This window comes from Saccostrea echinata, unplaced genomic scaffold (genome assembly GCF_033153115.1).
Source record: "Saccostrea echinata isolate AGI-Se365-2 ecotype Australia unplaced genomic scaffold, CSIRO_AGI_Sech_v1 ptg000030l, whole genome shotgun sequence".
Classification (NCBI taxonomy): Eukaryota; Metazoa; Mollusca; class Bivalvia; order Ostreida; family Ostreidae; genus Saccostrea; species Saccostrea echinata.
The window spans coordinates 25642594-25661688 of NW_026889779.1; the positions used below are offsets into that span (position 1 = coordinate 25642594).

Here is a 19095-nt window from a genome sequence, read left to right on the forward strand (position 1 = left end):
TTCATTGAAAAGTACAAAAAGTTATGGTAATTTAATTAAGTGAACACACCAATTCCTATCGATGGAGTATACCATGATGATGGATTCTCCCTATGAAAATTTCAGTCCTTTTACAATTTATCATTTGACATTTAGAAAGTACATGCTATTGCAAGCAAAATAATATCAAACTGGCAAAATTTCATTGAGAAATAAAAAAGTTATGGCCATTCAAGAGAACACATCAGTACGATTGACAGAGTATAACATGATGATGGATTCTCCCTATGAAAATTTCAGTCCTTTTACAATTTATCATTTTATATTTAGAAAGTACATGCTATTGCAAGCAAAATAATATCAAACTGGCAAAATTTCATTCAGAAATAAAAAAGTTATGGCCATTCAAGAGAACATACCAATACAATTGACAGAGTATAATATGATGATGGATTCTTCCTATGAAAATGTCAGTCCTTTTACAATTTATCATTTTATATTTAGAAAGTACATGCTATTGCAAGCAAAATAATATCAAATTGGCAAAATTTCATTCAGAAATAAAAAAGTTATGGCCATTCAAGAGAACACACCAGACTAGTATGATTAACGAGTAATATATGACATGATGATGGATTCTCCGTATGAAAATTTTAGTCTGTTTATAATTTATCACTTTACATGTAGAAAGTACATGCTATTGCAAGCAAAATAATTCCAAATTGGCAAAATTTCATTGAGAAATAAAAAAGTTATGGCCATTCATTAGAACACACCAGACTAGTACGATTAACGGAGTAATATGACATGATGATGGATTCTCCCTATGAAAATTTCAGTCCTCTTACAATTTATCAATTGACATTTAGAAAGTACATGCTATTGCAAGCAAAATAATATCAAATTGGCAAAATTTCATTCAGAAATAAAAAAAGTTATGGCCATTCAAGAGAACACACCAGTACGATTGACAGAGTATAATATGATGATGGATTCTCCCTATGAAAATTTCAGTCCTCTTACAATTTATCATTTGACATTTAGAAAGTACATGCTATTGCAAGCAAAATAATATCAAATTGGCAAAATTTCATTGAGAAATAAAAAAGTTATGGCCATTCAAGAGAACACACCAGTACGATTGACAAAGTATAATATGATGATGGATTCTCCCTATGAAAATTTCAGTCCTCTTACAATTTATCATTTGACATTTAGAAAGTACATGCTATTGCAAGCAAAATAATATCAAATTGGCAAAATTTCATTGAGAAATAAAAAAGTTATGGCCATTCAAGAGAACACACCAGTACGATTGACAGAGTATAATATGATGATGGATTCTCCCTATGAAAATTTCAGTCCTTTTACAATTTATCATTTGACATTTAGAAAGTACATGCTATTGCAAGCAAAATAATATCAAATTGGCAAAATTTCATTCAGAAATAAAAAAGTTATGGCCATTCAAGAGAACACATCAGTACGATTGACAGAGTATAATATGATGATGGATTCTCCCTATGAAAATTTCAGTCCTCTTACAATTTATCATTTGACATTTAGAAAGTACATGCTATTGCAAGCAAAATAATATCAAACTGGCAAAATTTCATTCAGAAATAAAAAAGTTATGGCCATTCAAGAGAACATACCAGTACGATTGACAGAGTATAATATGATGATGGATTCTTCCTATGAAAATGTCAGTCCTTTTACAATTTATCATTTTATATTTAGAAAGTACATGCTATTGCAAGCAAAATAATATCAAATTGGCAAAATTTCATTCAGAAATAAAAAAGTTATGGCCATTCAAGAGAACACACCAGACTAGTATGATTAACGAGTAATATATATGACATGATGATGGATTCTCCATATGAAAATTTTAGTCCTCTTATAATTTATCACTTTACATGTAGAAAGTACATGCTATTGCAAGCAAAATAATTCCAAATTGGCAAAATTTCATTGAGAAATAAAAAAAGTTATATATAGCCATTTAAGAGAACACACCAGTATGATTAGGTGAGTTTAATTAACATGGCAAATGTTCCCTACGAAAATTGAAGTCTTAATTTTTACAATATCAGAATTTCTACTCTTTTCTATATCAGTATAACTTTAAATTTTGGGTCATTTTTAAATTTAAAGGATTGTAATTATATTGATAATTTTTTCAAGGAATGAATCAAAGAGCTGAGATGTATACCTATATAGTTTTTCTTCATACAAAAACTTACGATGAAATATGGCACAGTTAGATATTCTTCATTTAATTTATACACTTATTATTATCATTAAATTTCCCAAACAATTAGTTATGAAATGAAAGATACAATTTCTGGTAAATTGAGTCTAAATTCTGTAAGTGATTGTAATCTGCACCATAAAAGACAGTACTGAATGCATTGTAATAGGAAAGGTCATATTATATGTATGCATATATATAAATTGGTAAAATTAAATTGAAATGTTAGAAAAGTATATTTTATGAATATATATTTTTAATCTGTTAAATAAGAAAAAAATAAAATGTTGAATAAATGATGGTTTTTAATTATGAAAATGAGTTGCAACAGATCTTTGAATGAGCAAACCATGAAGCCTCATGTGTACATTCAAATACATGTATTTTGAATTTTTTTTTGTTTTTTTTTTTTTGAAACAGATACCAATAACTGTTTTCATGTGATAATAGCACTAACAACATAATTAGTCCAACATGTTGTTACCTAAACTTAATTAACAAGGTTAACTATATTTACTAATTATTAGCCATTGTCATCTTCATTGTTTTGCAGTAAAAAAAAAAAACTATTAATAACTATACATATTTTTGTATGTCCATTAATCAACACTTTAAAATGTTGTTGTTTTTTTCTTGGAAAATGTTTTAAAATAATTTTTAGAGTAGGTACTCCAAAACAAAGTATATACACAAATTGATAATAAACAGGAAATGGCTCGAGTCATCATCAGTCGGTGTGGAGATGAATTGTTGAATATATGTGTATATCACTGTTTACATTGAAGTTCTGGGAGAAAAAAAAGGTGTGAGAATATTCCCTTCAGGCTAAATTTTACAATATATTTTCAAAGGTGTGAAATTGGAATCCATTCAATGATTTCAAATTTGATCACTCTTTTACAACATTATTATAAGATTTTCCAGAATCAATAAATTACTCTAGATCTCTTGAAAATTCTTCAGCAAATCAAAGATACTGAAATACAATCAAGCCTTTGGAAGCAATTTCAGTACTCTTTTGAGATGGGGTGGGGTACATGTAAGGAGGTGGGCTCAACTGATGAAGAATTTATAGAAGCATACAACTTTTATAATTTTGTTGCATAATATTCGTAGCGTAAAAGAGACGTCTGCATATGGGGGCAACATTTCTTCTGCTTGATTTTTTAAAATTGTTTTAATTTTATTTTTTGTTTTACTGAATAACGATAAAATGTGTGAATCGTTAGCTTTCCACTCTTACTCTGTATTTGGTGTTGATGTGCAGTGCTAAGTTTGTACAATCTCGTAAGATTTCAATACATGTATATAAAAAAAAAAAAAAACCTGAAATAGACTTGAAATTAAACAACAGTGGCCTTATCGGCAGACATATGGCTGCAATTAGCCCTTTGTTTTATTTCACAAGTCCTGCATCTAGTATCTGAAATGTACTGTTTGTACACTTTGAATACAAGATTATTGATAGGAAAGTTAAGTATATGTGTATACTTTTCACACGGAATTTACATTTGGTACATCATTAACTTTCAAATATCAAATTATATATTTTTAATCATTTTTACTATTTACAATTTAATCAGTTTGGTTTTCCACGAAAGATATTTTTAAATGCGAATGTGATCTACAGGATAACATTAAAACAAGGTGATCGAAGTTATATAGTAGAATGACATATTATCTTCTTTATATACCAACAGTCCTAAGGGGACCGCTTTGACTATTTACTATAATTTAAATCAAGGATCTATAAATTGTCATTTTTTTCTACTAAACTTTTAAAAAAATTCCTTTTCGTCCAAAGTTTCTTAAAATAAAAGTTACATTGGCTATTATTGTTTAGATGAAAAAAATAAATCACGTAAACGTAAAGACCATAAGTATTTAAAATCTATAACTTACATTCTAGAAAGGGACATAACTCTGTAAAGAGTATCGTATTATGCTATAGTGTCCTAGATCGGACATAGATATTCTTTAAGCTATAGTTAAAGCTATAATTTTATAAATGATTTATTTTTATTTTATCGATAAAAAACAATAATAGGACATATTCATAAATGCGTCACAAGACCCACTTCGAGATATTGACTCTGCTGACTTCTAAACGCTTTAGCTTTGGACGGGACTATATTTTTGGACGGGGGTGTCGATCCCAAGTTAAGCTCAATCTGATTTTTTTTTTTTTTTTTTTTTTTTTTTTTTTTTTTTTTGATATTTGTCATCTGAGTTTGATTTCACAGAAAAATAATCAACTTCTGTTGTATTACCTGTTTTTCTTAATCTTGCAGTAAATGTTTGAATACTAATAAAGCAACTTAAGTCTGCTGTTAAACCTACCCCCCCCCCCCTCCCCTTGCTAACTTCCAAGAAACCAATATCTTCACCCCAGATCTCCATAGGGTATGATACATGTATGTATATACCTAGAGGCATTTAAGAGTCTAACTCTTTTGTTTTCCCCAGGTAGCAAAACTGTCACAATTTGCTTGGAACTAACAAAACATACACAAGGGATATTAACACACAGCAAGTCGATTTAACAAATGAATCTACAATAGAAATTCATGAAAAACAAACTCCATGCTTTTACTAAACCTTTGGATTAAGTCATAATTTTTTTTTTCATTTTCAATTTAAAAATTAAATCCAAACAATTTTACATCGTTCATAATTGATAGCAAACAATTAATATAAAATTGCATCCCCCCCCCCTTAAGGACAGATGATACAAACAAACGTTTGTCAAAAAATTCGAAAATATAAACTTGAATCATGTTTATGAAAGTAAAATGAATGCTCGTATAGCTTTTGATTTTTCATTCTACGTTTCACAAAAATGGGATTTGAAGTGACAAAAATTTATAGGTTACTATTGATTATCACATGAAGGATGGTTGGTGAATGATACAATTTTGAACATCATAGAAAGTTAACAATATATCAAAATGTCGTGAATTAAAAGAAGAAGAAGGGGCTTTATTGAGGCTATGTACTGACTGGACTTTTAAACTTGTACTGAATATCCCACTGACCATGCAAATAAAATTTTCTTGACTTTTCAAGGGAAACATTAATTTTTATTTTAGAGATACAGAGAGACTACCCACCCGTCCACTACCCTTCCTCCTTCTTATCATGTTCTCAATGATCATGATGATGTCCCATTTATATAAAATGTTAATATTTTTGGTATTGGGCATTTTAATTACCATTATTACCCATGGCAGTATTTACAACAACAACAAAAAAAATCTGAAAAAAATAGGCCTGATAATTTATTTCATTTCTTTGTTTTCTCGTGAACTATGCATTGTTTAAATTAAAAAAAGATAAACCAATAAATAAAAAGAAGCAGTAATATTCTATCTATGGATTCACTTCTTAAAAATTCTGTGCAGACGGATGCATTATATTCCTAGAATTACCCAATACCAACCAAAGAAAAAAAAACGGCGACAAGATTATGAGGATATTGGAATTTCCACATGATGTTTGTAAACAAAATTATGACGAAGACCTGCTCTATTTTTGTAAGTAGATCTAGAATTATTGAATTTGTTATTTATTTCATTTAAAGCATGTTAATACATGGCTCATAGATTCTTTTTTTTTTTTGAAGTCTAAAGATCTATAGATCAGCCTGATTCCTCGTTAACTGATGAAACAATCTTATGAATTTCTGTCACTGTAAAGTGTTTGCAGAGCTAGCAGTCGATGGGGTTATTCAGTAGTACATTATACAAGTTAACAAAGTAAATAATCGTCAGAAAATTATACACATCGGAATATTATTCTTTCGTTCGAATTTCCTCAATGACAACGTTGTAGGCTAGTATTCGTTCGTTCGAATATTCTCAATGTGTACACTAGCTGATGATTGTACTTAAAAAATTATACTGTCATGTCTAAATTTGTCTGTAATTTGCAAGTTACAATTTATAAGTATCTTGATCACAGTCATCAGCATTACTGATTAGAAAATTAATTATCTTCTCTCAGACATGGTTAAAAGTATCCTACTACTGTAGTGTACTAGGGATTAACAAACATTGCATGTGTTGCAAGTACTATTTTTTTTTTTTTTGGTGTCAAGATAAATTTTGAGATATGGGGGGTCAGTGCTTATAGTACATGTCATGATGGACATAATTAATAACCCCCAAAACTCCTACTTATATTGTTTGGAAGTATCCAAATATCAAATTACTAATTCTCTGTTAGAAAATTGGTTGATCCTCTGAAGTTTACATAGGACATGTACCCACATGATTATTGATATAATCAATGTTTTTTTTTTAATCTCTGAAAAACAGTCTTAAAACTTTGAGTGAAAAATCAATCTTTATACTGCTAAACTCATTTTTTATACCATGAATACATACTTAGGAATATCATTATTAAGTTATGTTCATGTTCTTTTGAGGGGAAAAAATATACATCATGTAGATGCTTATGTGTAAGTAAATTATAAAAGACAAAAATGCTAGGACTTTTTTATTTTACATATTTATTTGTAAAAATATTTTTTCTATTAATTGGAAATGAAATAAAAAAAAGTTCTAGCTTTATTACTAATAATATGATTTTTTATTAGAATTGATAGGATATTGGATGTTTAAGAAATAAAGACTGCATTCTCGTGCATGTTGCAGGATAACCTGCAATGTTAATGTAGACATAGATTTAAATTACACAAGGACTCCCATGCCAATTTCAATAGTCCTCACCCACTGAAGTCAAACACAATGGTAGTCGCACGAGATTTACATGCATATTTAGCCTCCTTAGCGTCAGACACAGAGACAGGTGCGCACGAGATTTTCATGCATATTAGGCCTTCTTAGCTCCTGACCTATCGACCTGCCTAATTTACATTCCGATAGAATTATCAAGAAATCAATTCCGCTAACTTTCAAAGAGTTTCCACAGAGAAAAAAAAAACAGACATGGAAATATTATGGCATGACATCATGAAAAATTCTCAAGGGCATAAAACTACTATATACAGATACCGGTAAATGAATGCAGAACATGCACAAAGTTTCATTTATGGTATATTGATAGATAAAAATAATTTATACTTTTATACTTCGACCTCAGTAGGGGTAAATTTTAGCGTCAGTCATTTTGGCTGGATCGAGAAATTTCAGTGATCGATATTCAATCCATTTTCTAATTTTAGTGAAAAATTTAATCCATGCTTTGTTATTATACATGTAATTGGTATTGTATGATTTATTCTATTTTTTTTCTTTAACAGAAAATGAAGGTATAGTAGCTGACATATAGTGTACATGTACCACTTGAAGATTTGTCCCCCTTGTAGATACAAGAAATGCAAAGGTAATTCTTTGTGAAAATAGAGAGAATGAATAATAAAATTTTTCAAACCATACAACAAAAACTGAATAATTAGTACGCAACCAACCTTTTACAATTTAATTTTGCAGTTTTATTTCTTTAACATTGAAAAAAAATCAAATTTGATATTTTTTTTAGCTCTACTGGTCAGAGACCAGAAGAGCTTATGGGATAGGAAGGTGTCCCTCATCCATCCGTCTAGCTGTCCGTCTGTCTGTCTGTCCATGGCGTCTAGTTGTCTGTCTGTCTAGCTGTCCATCTGTTTGTAATTTTTCAAAACACTACTCCTCCTACAGTTTTATTCTGATTTCAATATAACTTAGACTGCACTAAGGTACATTTCAATGAACGGTGCTGCCATGGTTACTAAAAATAGAAATTTCTGTAAAATTCCTTTAAAACGCTACTCCACCTACAATTTTGGTATGATTTCAATATAATGTGGCACACAAGTAGACTACACTTAGATACATAATTCTATTTATTGCTGTCTGTTGCAAAGTTTCAAATCCAAGTGTTACTTTTTCTTTGTTATACATATAGACCAGGAGAGCTACAGTCTCATCAGAGACTTCTGGTTTATCCTTTTCATCACACAGCGACTTTCTTTTTTTTTCAGTGTACACAGATACATACACATAAAAGGAGACATCACCTCATGATCTGTGGATCCATTGAAAACTTTAAGGACAAAACTTTTGATAATTCATTCATGTATAAAATGTTGACTCGAATATTGAATATCTAATGAATGGAAGCAAGAGAATTAATTTAAGAAGTATTATATTGTATATTACTCTTCTTATTCATCTGTCAAATTTCTTAATTAAAAATTAAACTTAAAGGCTTAAATAAGGATTTTTTTTTCATTATTTTAATTAGAACAAGTTCTTTAATTTATTTTTCTCTTATATAAACGGGCATTTAAGGTCATACGCAACGTAGTTTGCACTTTATTGGGTTCTTCCCTGGAGTTGAAGAGTTCCACTAAATGAAGGACCTGTGTGCAATATTTTTATTGTCTATATATGGATTTGTAAATCTCTTCTAAAACAATTTTGATAAAAAAAATCTGGAATTTATGTTTTGTAATTTTTGTACATTTTTCTTTGAATAATGCAAAATTTTTCAAACTTTAATATCTTTTCAAAATCCCTGGAAATGCATGCTGATTTTTTGTTTAAAAATATGTTATATGGTACATGTATTATAAGTTTAAATTTAGAATATCTTGAAAAATTATCAGTAGGTAAGGTATCTTGCGTATGTCCTTAAATGTAAAATGAAGGTATGTGTACCTTTATTCAATGAACTAGGGAACTCATGAAGTGTGCATATTTATATAATAGTGTTGTATTTTGCATGCACTATTCTTAAAAAGTAGTCAGGGTTTGACACATGGTGCACAAGCCGGAGGCTTTAGGTATAATGTACAGATAGTTTTAGAGAATAGTAGTTGAGTGATGGGGTCAATTGCAAGAAACTATTTTAGAAGAATTATTTTGTTAGTGTTAGCTGCAGAACTGTAGCTCTCTGAAAAAATATATATTGACAGACGGGAGAGCTACAGTGCCACCCATAGAAAAAACTGTATATTTATTGTGCACTTTTTGTGCACTGTTTCTCGATTTATTTCTCAGTGTTTTTAAAACTGTCATCTCAAAATATTACTAAACGTGTGTTTCTAACATATTCTTTCACTGTTTCCACAATAAAACATTCCTTATAATTGTTTTTAACAGCCCTCCTGGCCCTGAAATTGAAATCATTGAAAATTTTGCCTATTTATACTGCCATTTTGGTCTTCACGAGAATTCGGTCCAACGTACTTAGTACAAGTGTAAACTACGAAAGTTATAGAGGAGTAAGGACTTTTTTGAAATGTAGCTTTTTTTTCAATTGAGGTAAGAATTTCGAAGAATTAATTCAGAACCGAGCGCACTTTTTTGTGCGCAATAAATATACAGTTTTTTCAATGGGTGGCACTGTAGCTCTCTGGTCTGTCAACATATATTTTTTCTGAGAGCTACAGTTCTGCAGCTACTTAAGTGTAAAATATTTGAAACTAAGTTTATATATATTATAGTACATTGATATTTATAACGGCATCTGTGTTGTAATCGGTAGCGCGTCGGAATGACAATCTCGGGGTTGTGAGTTCGCTCCCAGGTGTGGGCGCAGTCAGTTTTTCTTCAGAAAATGAAGTCGTGCACTATTTCGGCATAGTATGCTTATGCTATTTAAATCCTTTGAACACTATGCAAGAATAGTAGGGTATGGGTTATGTAGAGACAAACTGACAGGAAGCATAATAATTGACAATATGCATTTATGACAAGAAAATTGAAAATCTTCCTGAAAGAAGTTGAATAAATTTAAGCCACTTAAGTACCAATCTAGTTAAAATTAGATGTTAGATCCGCTCACATAGTCACTACAGTCAGTTTAGCGAGTATGCGTGCGGATCTAACATCTTATTTAAATTACACGTAGATTGCTGAGGTAAAAGTTTAATACATGTACCCAATATCATTCTGCTATATTTGCATCCGCGTGGGTATTAACAGTGAGCATTAACTAACTGTGGCCTGGACCTCTTATTTTATGTGTTATGGGGTGTCCAAAACAAGGTGCATGCTGACGTTTAACAAAGAAGAAACTTGCAATGGCCTAAGGTGACTTGGCTATTATCAGTTGAATACATGTCAATGGTGCATGGTTATTATATGTACCAAAAAATAACAAGTAAAAGATCAGCAGAGTGCTTTTATTAAAGAAGTAACAGAACTAAGGAAAACTTGTTTTCTACTGGATGATATGAAACAATGAGTAGAGTACCACCGCAAATATTTCTGGATCCATGCCCTTTCATCATGTTTATTTTTGAACGGGTTCAATGAACTGTCAAAAATTCTTGATATGTTTAGTAGGTGTAGGTAGAAAGTTTTGAAATTAGTGAAAAGGTTGTTAAATATTTTTAATGCAAACTACCAGTAAATGTGCATAATGAAGATGGTTGAATTTTTTTCAACATTATTTTCTGTTCATTTGTCAGATCGGGTTCGTTATGAGTAAAATAATTTCCAGCTGTCATTGGAACAAAACAAGGCATGATCAGGATCATACAAAGAAAATTAAAAGTAAAAATTAGGTAAATTATTACAGTTTGTGCATCTAAATAAGTTTTAAAACTCTCTTAAGAATCTCAGAGTGACTGATACGACCCAATTTCATGTGATTTTTTAATTGGAAACCTATCAGTTTAGTGCAGCAAACAGGCAAAGATCTAACAACGTGCATGGATCTGATCATGTTGTAAAGCTTGACAAATGGCACTTATGCAATAAATTAACCTAAATGATTAGGAGGAAAATAAACATAAAAAGATTTGTTCTTCCTTAATTGCATTTTTTATTTTTCCCATTCAAAATTTACATACAAGGAATAAAAGAAGGTAATCTACATACAAGGGAAATTGCCTTTTTACTTAAAAAAAAAAAAAAAAAAAAAAAAAAAAACTGAAAGTTATAGAGATAAAACCACTTTTGATTTTTTGATCTTTAATCATTGAAAAAATTAAACATTACCCCAAAATTGGTTAATTTTAAGAAATTAAAAAAAAAAATGGTTTAGGAAACACATAACTTAAATGAAAATAAATAATTAATAGTAGTTAAACTGTTCAATAGTTTCTTTATTTGGTTTAAAACTGTTGTTTCTTTATCCCATGGGAGAATTTTTTTCTATTTTGTAATGAATATGGGATAAATCCCACATTTATAAAGAGATGGGAGATTATCTTCTATATACAAGTATATGGGAGATTTTGTCCCATTATAAAGCATTCATGGGATTTTCAAACTTCTATGGGAGAAAAAATCCCACAGAATACCTTTTTCTCCCACAGAATAATGGTGGGATATTGGTTAGGAGAAAAAATCCCACCATTATCCCATGGGATTTCTTGGTTTCAGGTGTAATATCTTTTTACCTAGAAGATAATCAGGTGTAAATTTTGGTTCATGTGTTAAGTTTTAAAAAATCCCATCAGATGACATAAATGGTTTCCACATATCTTTGGAAAAGTGGTTGGCGAAAGTCCGGACAAATGTCGTGTCCGGAGTTAAATGTCGCACTGTTATAGATAGATCGTACATTAAAGTCCGATTCTCTTCACAAAGTCAAACCTCAAACACAGAACTCTATGTATCACATGATATAAGACAACATACACAGAACTCCGTGTATCACATGATATAGGAAACAGACACAGAACTCCATGTATTCGTGATATAAGACAATATACACAGAACTCCTTGTATTACATGATACAAGAAACAGAACTCCATGTATTTCATGATATAGGAAACCTACGCAGAACTCTATGTATTACAAGATGATTCTTACCGATGCAGCAAAGGAAAAGGGAGATGTGGTAAGATTACTCCTGGCTAACGCAAGAGCTCAATGCACATGTAAATCTGTATACATGCAGTAATTATGGCTTTTGCAATTGGGTAAAACTTGAATCCTAAATTATTTTTATTTTTCGACCACCGAATGCATTTTTGAGACAGAAAATCGTAAACCAAACAAATGAATAAATAAATAAATAAAAACTTTGGCCAAAGTTATTTTATCGACCACTGAATTTGCGAATTGTTGACTTAAAACTCTCGTTATTGTTTCTTCAACTTATTTGCCAATAGCCTGCCTCGCTTGTTCGTACAATGAACATGCTCTTGCCCAATCAACAGAGACATAAACACCATATGGAGTTTATAATCGTAAATTACTACATATACATATATAGGAAATAGACAATAGAAACAACTCATCATGTTTATCATTAAGTTTAATCTTAGTTTGCCACGAGTGTCTTTCTATTGTAAAACAACCAAATGTGAAACAGATGTGTCAGAATCTCTCGAGGTTAATGGAATATACCAAATCAACATGTGAATATCGTAAATTGATAAAACGTTGACATTTTAAAGTAGATGTCAAATTGAAGGACAAAGCAAGATTGATTGATTGATTGTATGTTGTTTAACATTCCATTCGAGAATTTTTCACTTATATAGAGATGTCGTGTTAAGCCACTGAAAGGCTACAAATTTAGACATACTCGGCACACAGGGCCATTGAGCAGTGAAGTTTCTTTATCGTACAAACGCCTACCGTGACATGGTACCTCAGTTTTTAAATTCTCATCCAAAAGACCCGTGACTCACTTCTTGTGCCGGGCGCTTGGCGAAGGAACAGTCACTACCTATGTTTAACATCTTAGGTTTGACGCGGCGCGGCGAACGAATATCGAACCCGCGGTCACGAAGCGAGCGTCTTACAATTAGGCTACTGTGACCGGTGCAAAAGCTAAATGTCGAAGCTTGAACAAATGTAGCCCTTTTATTCGGTCGATATGCTTTTCTGCGAAGTCTATATATCTATGGATCGACCTCATGAATGGGCTATATTTGTATTTTACATATATATATATATATATATATATATATATATATATATATATATATATAAGGAGAAAAAAATTAAAATCACCGAAGAACTAAATACTCTACACGTTGAATTTTATCTATTATTCAGGGTAAAATATATAGATTATTCTTTGTCGTGCAGATTATTTCTATTTACTATGCCCTACCGACTAGAAGGTTTGTTGATTATCATAAAAAAATAAGGAAATGTTATGATTTCAATGCATGTTCTGTGTATACTGGAATCGGAAAATGTGTCGAATCAATAAAGAAGTGACAGTTTACTAATATTGTACAAATACAAATTCCTGCGTCTCTTATCAACTACAACTGGAGTCAAAACAAATGATATCTGCCTAATATGGGTCTCCTATATGACCAGATTAGGTAGATCTATCAAACCCGGCCGAATGGACAGGAACCTGATTTAGACATGTGCACTGTCAAAAATTAAAAGGGTCTACCTGGAAATTGTGCACGTTTCGATAAGATAGACAAAGCAATTTGTTTTTTCTGAGGTGTTAAAAAGTACTCGTCGGTAAGTTTCTTCCCTCTTAAAGACTGTTATGAATTGTAAAATGAATTGATAATAATTTTGCAAATTTATAAAATAATTTTGCAAATTTAATTGATAATTTCATCAGTAAGATAATCTATAAAAATAGACAATCATCTCATTTTTGGCAATGGTTTGAATATTTTTTCCCGCTGTATGTCAAAAATTGATATACTGCTTTTGATATAACTCTATAAATCTTTACAAATTTCCGAAGATAAAGGAAACATTGTAAATTTAATTTTCAAAGGGCTGTTATCATGAGTGCGGATAAGAAAAGGCGGTCGTCAAAAGTGGGCGATTCAAATATGGAGTTGACAGAGGTTCAAAATAACGAAACAAAACAAGAAAATGGAAAGATACCGAAAAAAGAAGAAACAAAAACGCCGACGAAGGAAAAAGTCGACAAGAAGACGGACAAACCTAAAGTAATAACCGTGAAAACTGCTGAGTCTAAGCACCGTCCCAATATTGTGGACAGGGTGGAAGAAATAATGGAGGATATTCACTGCTGTGTCCGGGTTCAGAATAAGATGTGCTTCAAAGTGTTTGTATTCCTTGTGGTCTTAGTTCTGGACAGTGCTGATCTCATCTCTGATTGGCTGCTATTCCGTGATGTGTTCATCACAGAGGAGGGTCTTGTGTATGGACCTCCGGAAGATGCGCTCACGTACGCTTTACTAGCTTTCTCCATTTTGGGAACTCTGACTTTTATTTTCGAGGTGGTAAATCTTTGGTGGGAAATTTTCCGGGATAATCCTTGGGTTGATTCTGACCTAGCCTCAACCATCACAATCTGGGTAGAGGATGTCCCCCAGATTATCATTAACGTTTTGATTGTTTTGTGTCGAGAGGAGGCCATTAGTTACTTCCAGCTCGTCAAGGCATCTGTTTTAATCATCGGAGTTGTTATAAGGATTATCGTGTCTCTGATTCGATATTGTTCGAAAAAGAATCTAGAGGAAGCTAAAAAACAAACAGCAGAATCACGGCGTCACGTGGCGTATAGGGTGTTCATAATGTTTGGGTTAATGTGTATATTAGCTGGGTCGATTGCTGTTTTTATGCTGACACAATTTGAGAGACATCCGGATGGTGCTATAAAATTTAATTTACCAAAAACGGCGTTTGAAGGAAAATTCCACGAAGAAAAATATTTTGATAATGTCAGTATTTACCTAAACCATCCAGTCTTTGACACGAGCACTGGGAGTTCTCAAGTTGATTTTATTCGTTTAATTAGTATCTATGACATCAGAAATAAAGACGATAAGATTTTCAAACTATCGTATAAAGAAAGTTCAAAGGATACATTCATCATATGGGAATCTGATAACAGTGACACTCTTCAGGCAAAAGAATGTTTTAAGATAAACAAAGGCACCAAAGCTGTAACTATAGAGAGCACTTGTTCCCCGTCTTATATTTCTTCTCCATCAGAGTTTACATTTAAGTTCCACTTCATAAAACCTTCCATACCAAAGCTTATATTTGGTGATATAACCTATAACGTCAAAGTTAAAGAAAGCGGGACATGTCATGATCCAACAACAGATATCGTTACCAAACCAAACAAACGTAAAGGAAGCGGAAACACTCGAACTCCTGTGATACATTACTACCGCGCCCATATAAGCTCTGAATCGCATCTCCTGAAATCTAAGCTATACCAGTACCCAACTGACTTAACTGACATAGCAGAAGTCTGGAAAACAGGATTTGCTTCCTGTGAAAGCTCGGGGAGTTTGGCACCACATAGAGACACATCATTGTCCACTAGCTGCTCATAAATTTGAAAAAGGGGGACAACTCCTATGACAAAAATTTGTGTAGTTTTCAGGCATGTGTGGTTCTAAAAAGTTTCAACAGACATTTCTTTTTTGAAAAAATAATCATTATTGATGCAAATATTTATGCATCGTCACAAGCCACGGTATTATATTAAGGTCTGCCTCCGTTTACATAACCTGTCCAAAAAGTCGTAAGAGACGACAGAACTGTTGGTATGTCTAATACATGTATCTGGAATTTCAAATTCTGTACATGTTTAAAACTTTTTGTTTTGCTGCCAGATAACTTATTTACCACATCAATATTACAGCAAGAGTAATGCCATACTTTTTTAACTCAAAAAAAGGTCACAGACATCATTAAGGGGGCCGACTGGGGTTTTCATTGCGCAATACTTCGCTCAGCATAGTAAAATAAAGCGTATTTTCTCTTTGAAAGCAACTATTTTTACATAATTTATAAAAATTAACAAATTTGGGAAATCTCAAGTTAAAAAATCTAATTACGTTTTAAAGTTAACTGATTTCTTAAAAGATTTTTCAAATGATGGGTAGATAGACGTCGTAGAAGTGTGTTTTTGACGTTATGAATAACCGAAGTTCTTTAAGCCGGGTCATTAACTATTCCATAAAATAAAAAGTATAAAATATATGCTCTTGAAATTTTAAACATAGGAAATTGAGAATCTAACAATCATATTTATTATTTTTTATGTAAATCTCTGGTATCTGTCATGTTTTGTTGTACTCCGTAAAAATAGGAAAATATCATGAATTTTGACATTTTGAGACGCCCCCTCTGGAAACCAAACGGTAGAATTTTGTGTTTCTTGCATAAAATGTACAATATAGTATTACCCACCAAATAATATAATCTGAGCAAAAAGTCTATAGTAGCATTTGTATAATTTGCACCGAAGTGCGAAAAAATGGTATTTTTCTATATAATCCTATAGTAAATGTACCTGTATTTTGAGATGGTCCCTAAAACTTAACCAGATTTTCACTAAACTTGGCATGCATACTGAAGTCAATGTAAGGTACATATGGTATAAAATTAAAGAGTTTCTCTACAGTAGTTTTCACACAATAAAACCCCAGTCGGCTCCCTTAAATAAGACACACATGTGAAAATTAAATTCACCAAAAAAAAAAAATTAATAGAGTTAAATTCCTTTTGAAATATGGCATAGCATTTGAATAAAAGAAGCACAAAAAAATATCACAAGATATTTTATCCTAAGCAAAAGTATTAATGATTTTTTTTCTGTAGTATAGCAGACATGTACTTAGTATATCAACAAATGATACCCAAGATTCTACTTAAAGATTGTTCGTTTATCGTGTGACCCCCCCCCCCCCCTTCCCCACCTACATGTACTTAGGTGTGACTTCGCTTCAGATATAGCTAACCCATAGCCCCCCCCCCGATTTTTTCTGACATTATATTCCAGGTCTTAAATCTATCACCCATCAAAATAGCTTATGAATTATTTCGCTTGTAAGGAAATTTGGGACAAAAATTCCTGAATCTGCAAATTTTTGTTATTATTGTTTATTGTTTAATGAACTTTTGAGCTTGAATACTTCGCCTCGGTCAATATTGATATTTTTCTGGTGAATAACAAACCATATTCACCACCGAAAGAGTCCATAATTGTTTTATTATACTAGTATAGTCCGGATTTGAATAAATAAGACATTGAAGGCTGCATGATGATACCACTTTCATTTACGAACTTCTGTCGTGGAAAAATAAAAAAAATGTCCAGATTACAAGTTATAGCTTCCGTGTTTTCCTTTTGCTGTTTGTAACTGTGTAAGGCATCGTAATGTTTAGAAAATAATCCTGCGATAGGTTTGGCTAATGTTTTTCCTGCTCAGATACACAGCTGGCTCCGGCTGCTGCAACCATTGTTTACAACGTTGTTTGAGGTGTTGATTGTGACGTCACAATGCCTCTGCACGCGCACCGACCCTCCGGTGAATACGGCTTCAAAACCAGTGAATATATAGAGGATATTCAATGTTTTGTAGATGAATATGGAATTTATTTCACGAGTGGGACAGGGTTTTTTGATATTTTCACGAGTGCGAAGCACGAGTGAAAATATCAAAAAATCCTGTCTCACGAGTGAAATAAATTCTATATTCATCTACAAAACATTGAATTTTCTGTTTATTACATTTTCTTTGATTTTCCCTTTGCCTCTGTCTTTTCTTAACCCAGTGTCATAGATAGGCTGTGACGTCATAGTTGAGCAGTTGAGACGTCATAGCTTAGCAGTTGTGAGATTGAAAACATTACATAGCATGGATTTTAGCAACATATTTGGGAAGAAAATTGCAGTTTTAGCTCTATCAAGATGTTTAGTTACTATTTCTATCTTATGACAGGTCAGAAATTATTTTTTACTTACTTTGATATCCTTTCACACTGTGAGAGAATATCATTTTGGTATCCTTTCACACTGTGAGAGAATATCACTTTTATTCAATAAATAAATCACAGTATTTCACTGTTGAAAATGTAATAAGTAGTGTTATGAACTGTTTGCGTTTGTATAGATTATATAGGGACTATAAATAGACTGTATAATAATGTTCGTTATTTCCATACATTTCATTTATTGTTACTATCATAGGGGTTATTTAAGCATGCATATCAAAGATAACAAAATAGGCAATGTCATACATAAGCACTTGGCAGTGGGCAGCTGGCAGTAAGCAATTGGCGAGAGCAGTAAGCAGTTGGCTGTAAGAAGGTGGCTGTCGTAAATTGGATCAGCATTATACTTGATATGTTTTCATATGTTTTGATTTGAAGTGGCTCTTTGCTTAAAGATATTGTTTATATGTGTTGATGAGTATTTGTTTCCTTTAAATTGTAAAGTAAAAATATTTGTCGACCTTTTGTGTACATTGTATTTATATTTCTCTGAAAGAGAAAAGCAATTTTTAAATATCAGGTGAGGAACAACGGTTTCTTTAATTCACTTTTTAAACTATAGTATATAGCAGCCCTAGTCTCGGCGATCTTGAATCATGTTCAGTTCCCAGAGAAGCAATCAGATCATTTTCTACAAAGCTGGCTATACACTTTCTATACACTTTTTATATTGACTTTCAATGTTAATTTGTATGTTTTGAACTGGATAAACACATAATTTATATTGCTGAGTTTACATATAAGGGGAGAAGGTGGTAATAAAGTGTTAAAAATTTACTGCTGTATATTCTGTTAAAATTTCAAGGATATGATTAGCTTTATTTGCATTAGACCACACTCACAAAATCAGGGGTCAGGGGTCCACTCGTGGCCTTCCTTGGACCATGACCTCGAGTGGAGTTCGGACCCCCTGACATTAGAGTGGACTTCAGACCCCTGACACAAGAGCAGCTCAGAACCCCAACCGGCTATGAGTGACTGAGGACCCAGAGTGGACTGAGAACACCTGACGTTAGAGTGGACTTAGGACACCTGACGTTAGAGTGGACACAGAACACCCGATGTAACTAAGAGTGGACTTAGGACCCTTGACGTCAGAGTGGAGTTCTAAGAACCCCTGACGTTAGATTGATTCAGAACCCCCTAACGTTAGAGTGAATTCGGAACCCCAGACGTTAGAGTAGACAAGAACCCCTGACGTTTGAGTT

The 19095-nt window shown here is 32.2% G+C and overlaps 1 protein-coding gene and 2 long non-coding RNA genes across 3 annotated transcripts in view; 2 read left to right on the forward strand and 1 right to left on the reverse strand.

Annotated features, from left to right (window-relative positions):
- Positions 1–19095, reverse strand: part of LOC133197603 (uncharacterized) — a 149033-nt gene that overhangs the window by 54626 nt on the left and 75312 nt on the right. The window lies entirely within an intron of this gene.
- On the forward strand, positions 5662–8453 carry LOC133197593 (uncharacterized). The gene is made up of 3 exons (XR_009722433.1): positions 5662–5766; positions 7497–7579; positions 8217–8453. It is a non-coding gene; the product is annotated as an uncharacterized LOC133197593 (long non-coding RNA).
- Positions 13904–15469, forward strand: LOC133196616 (uncharacterized). Its single transcript, XM_061332480.1, has one exon. The coding sequence runs from the start codon at positions 13909–13911 to the stop codon at positions 15436–15438; it is 1530 nt and encodes a 509-aa protein (XP_061188464.1). The 5' UTR covers positions 13904–13908; the 3' UTR covers positions 15439–15469.

Bases quoted from the DNA above. Each gene is read 5' to 3' on its own strand.
- LOC133196616 (XM_061332480.1), top strand. From the start codon at position 13,909: ATGAGTGCGGATAAGAAAAGGCGGTCGTCAAAAGTGGGCGATTCAAAT.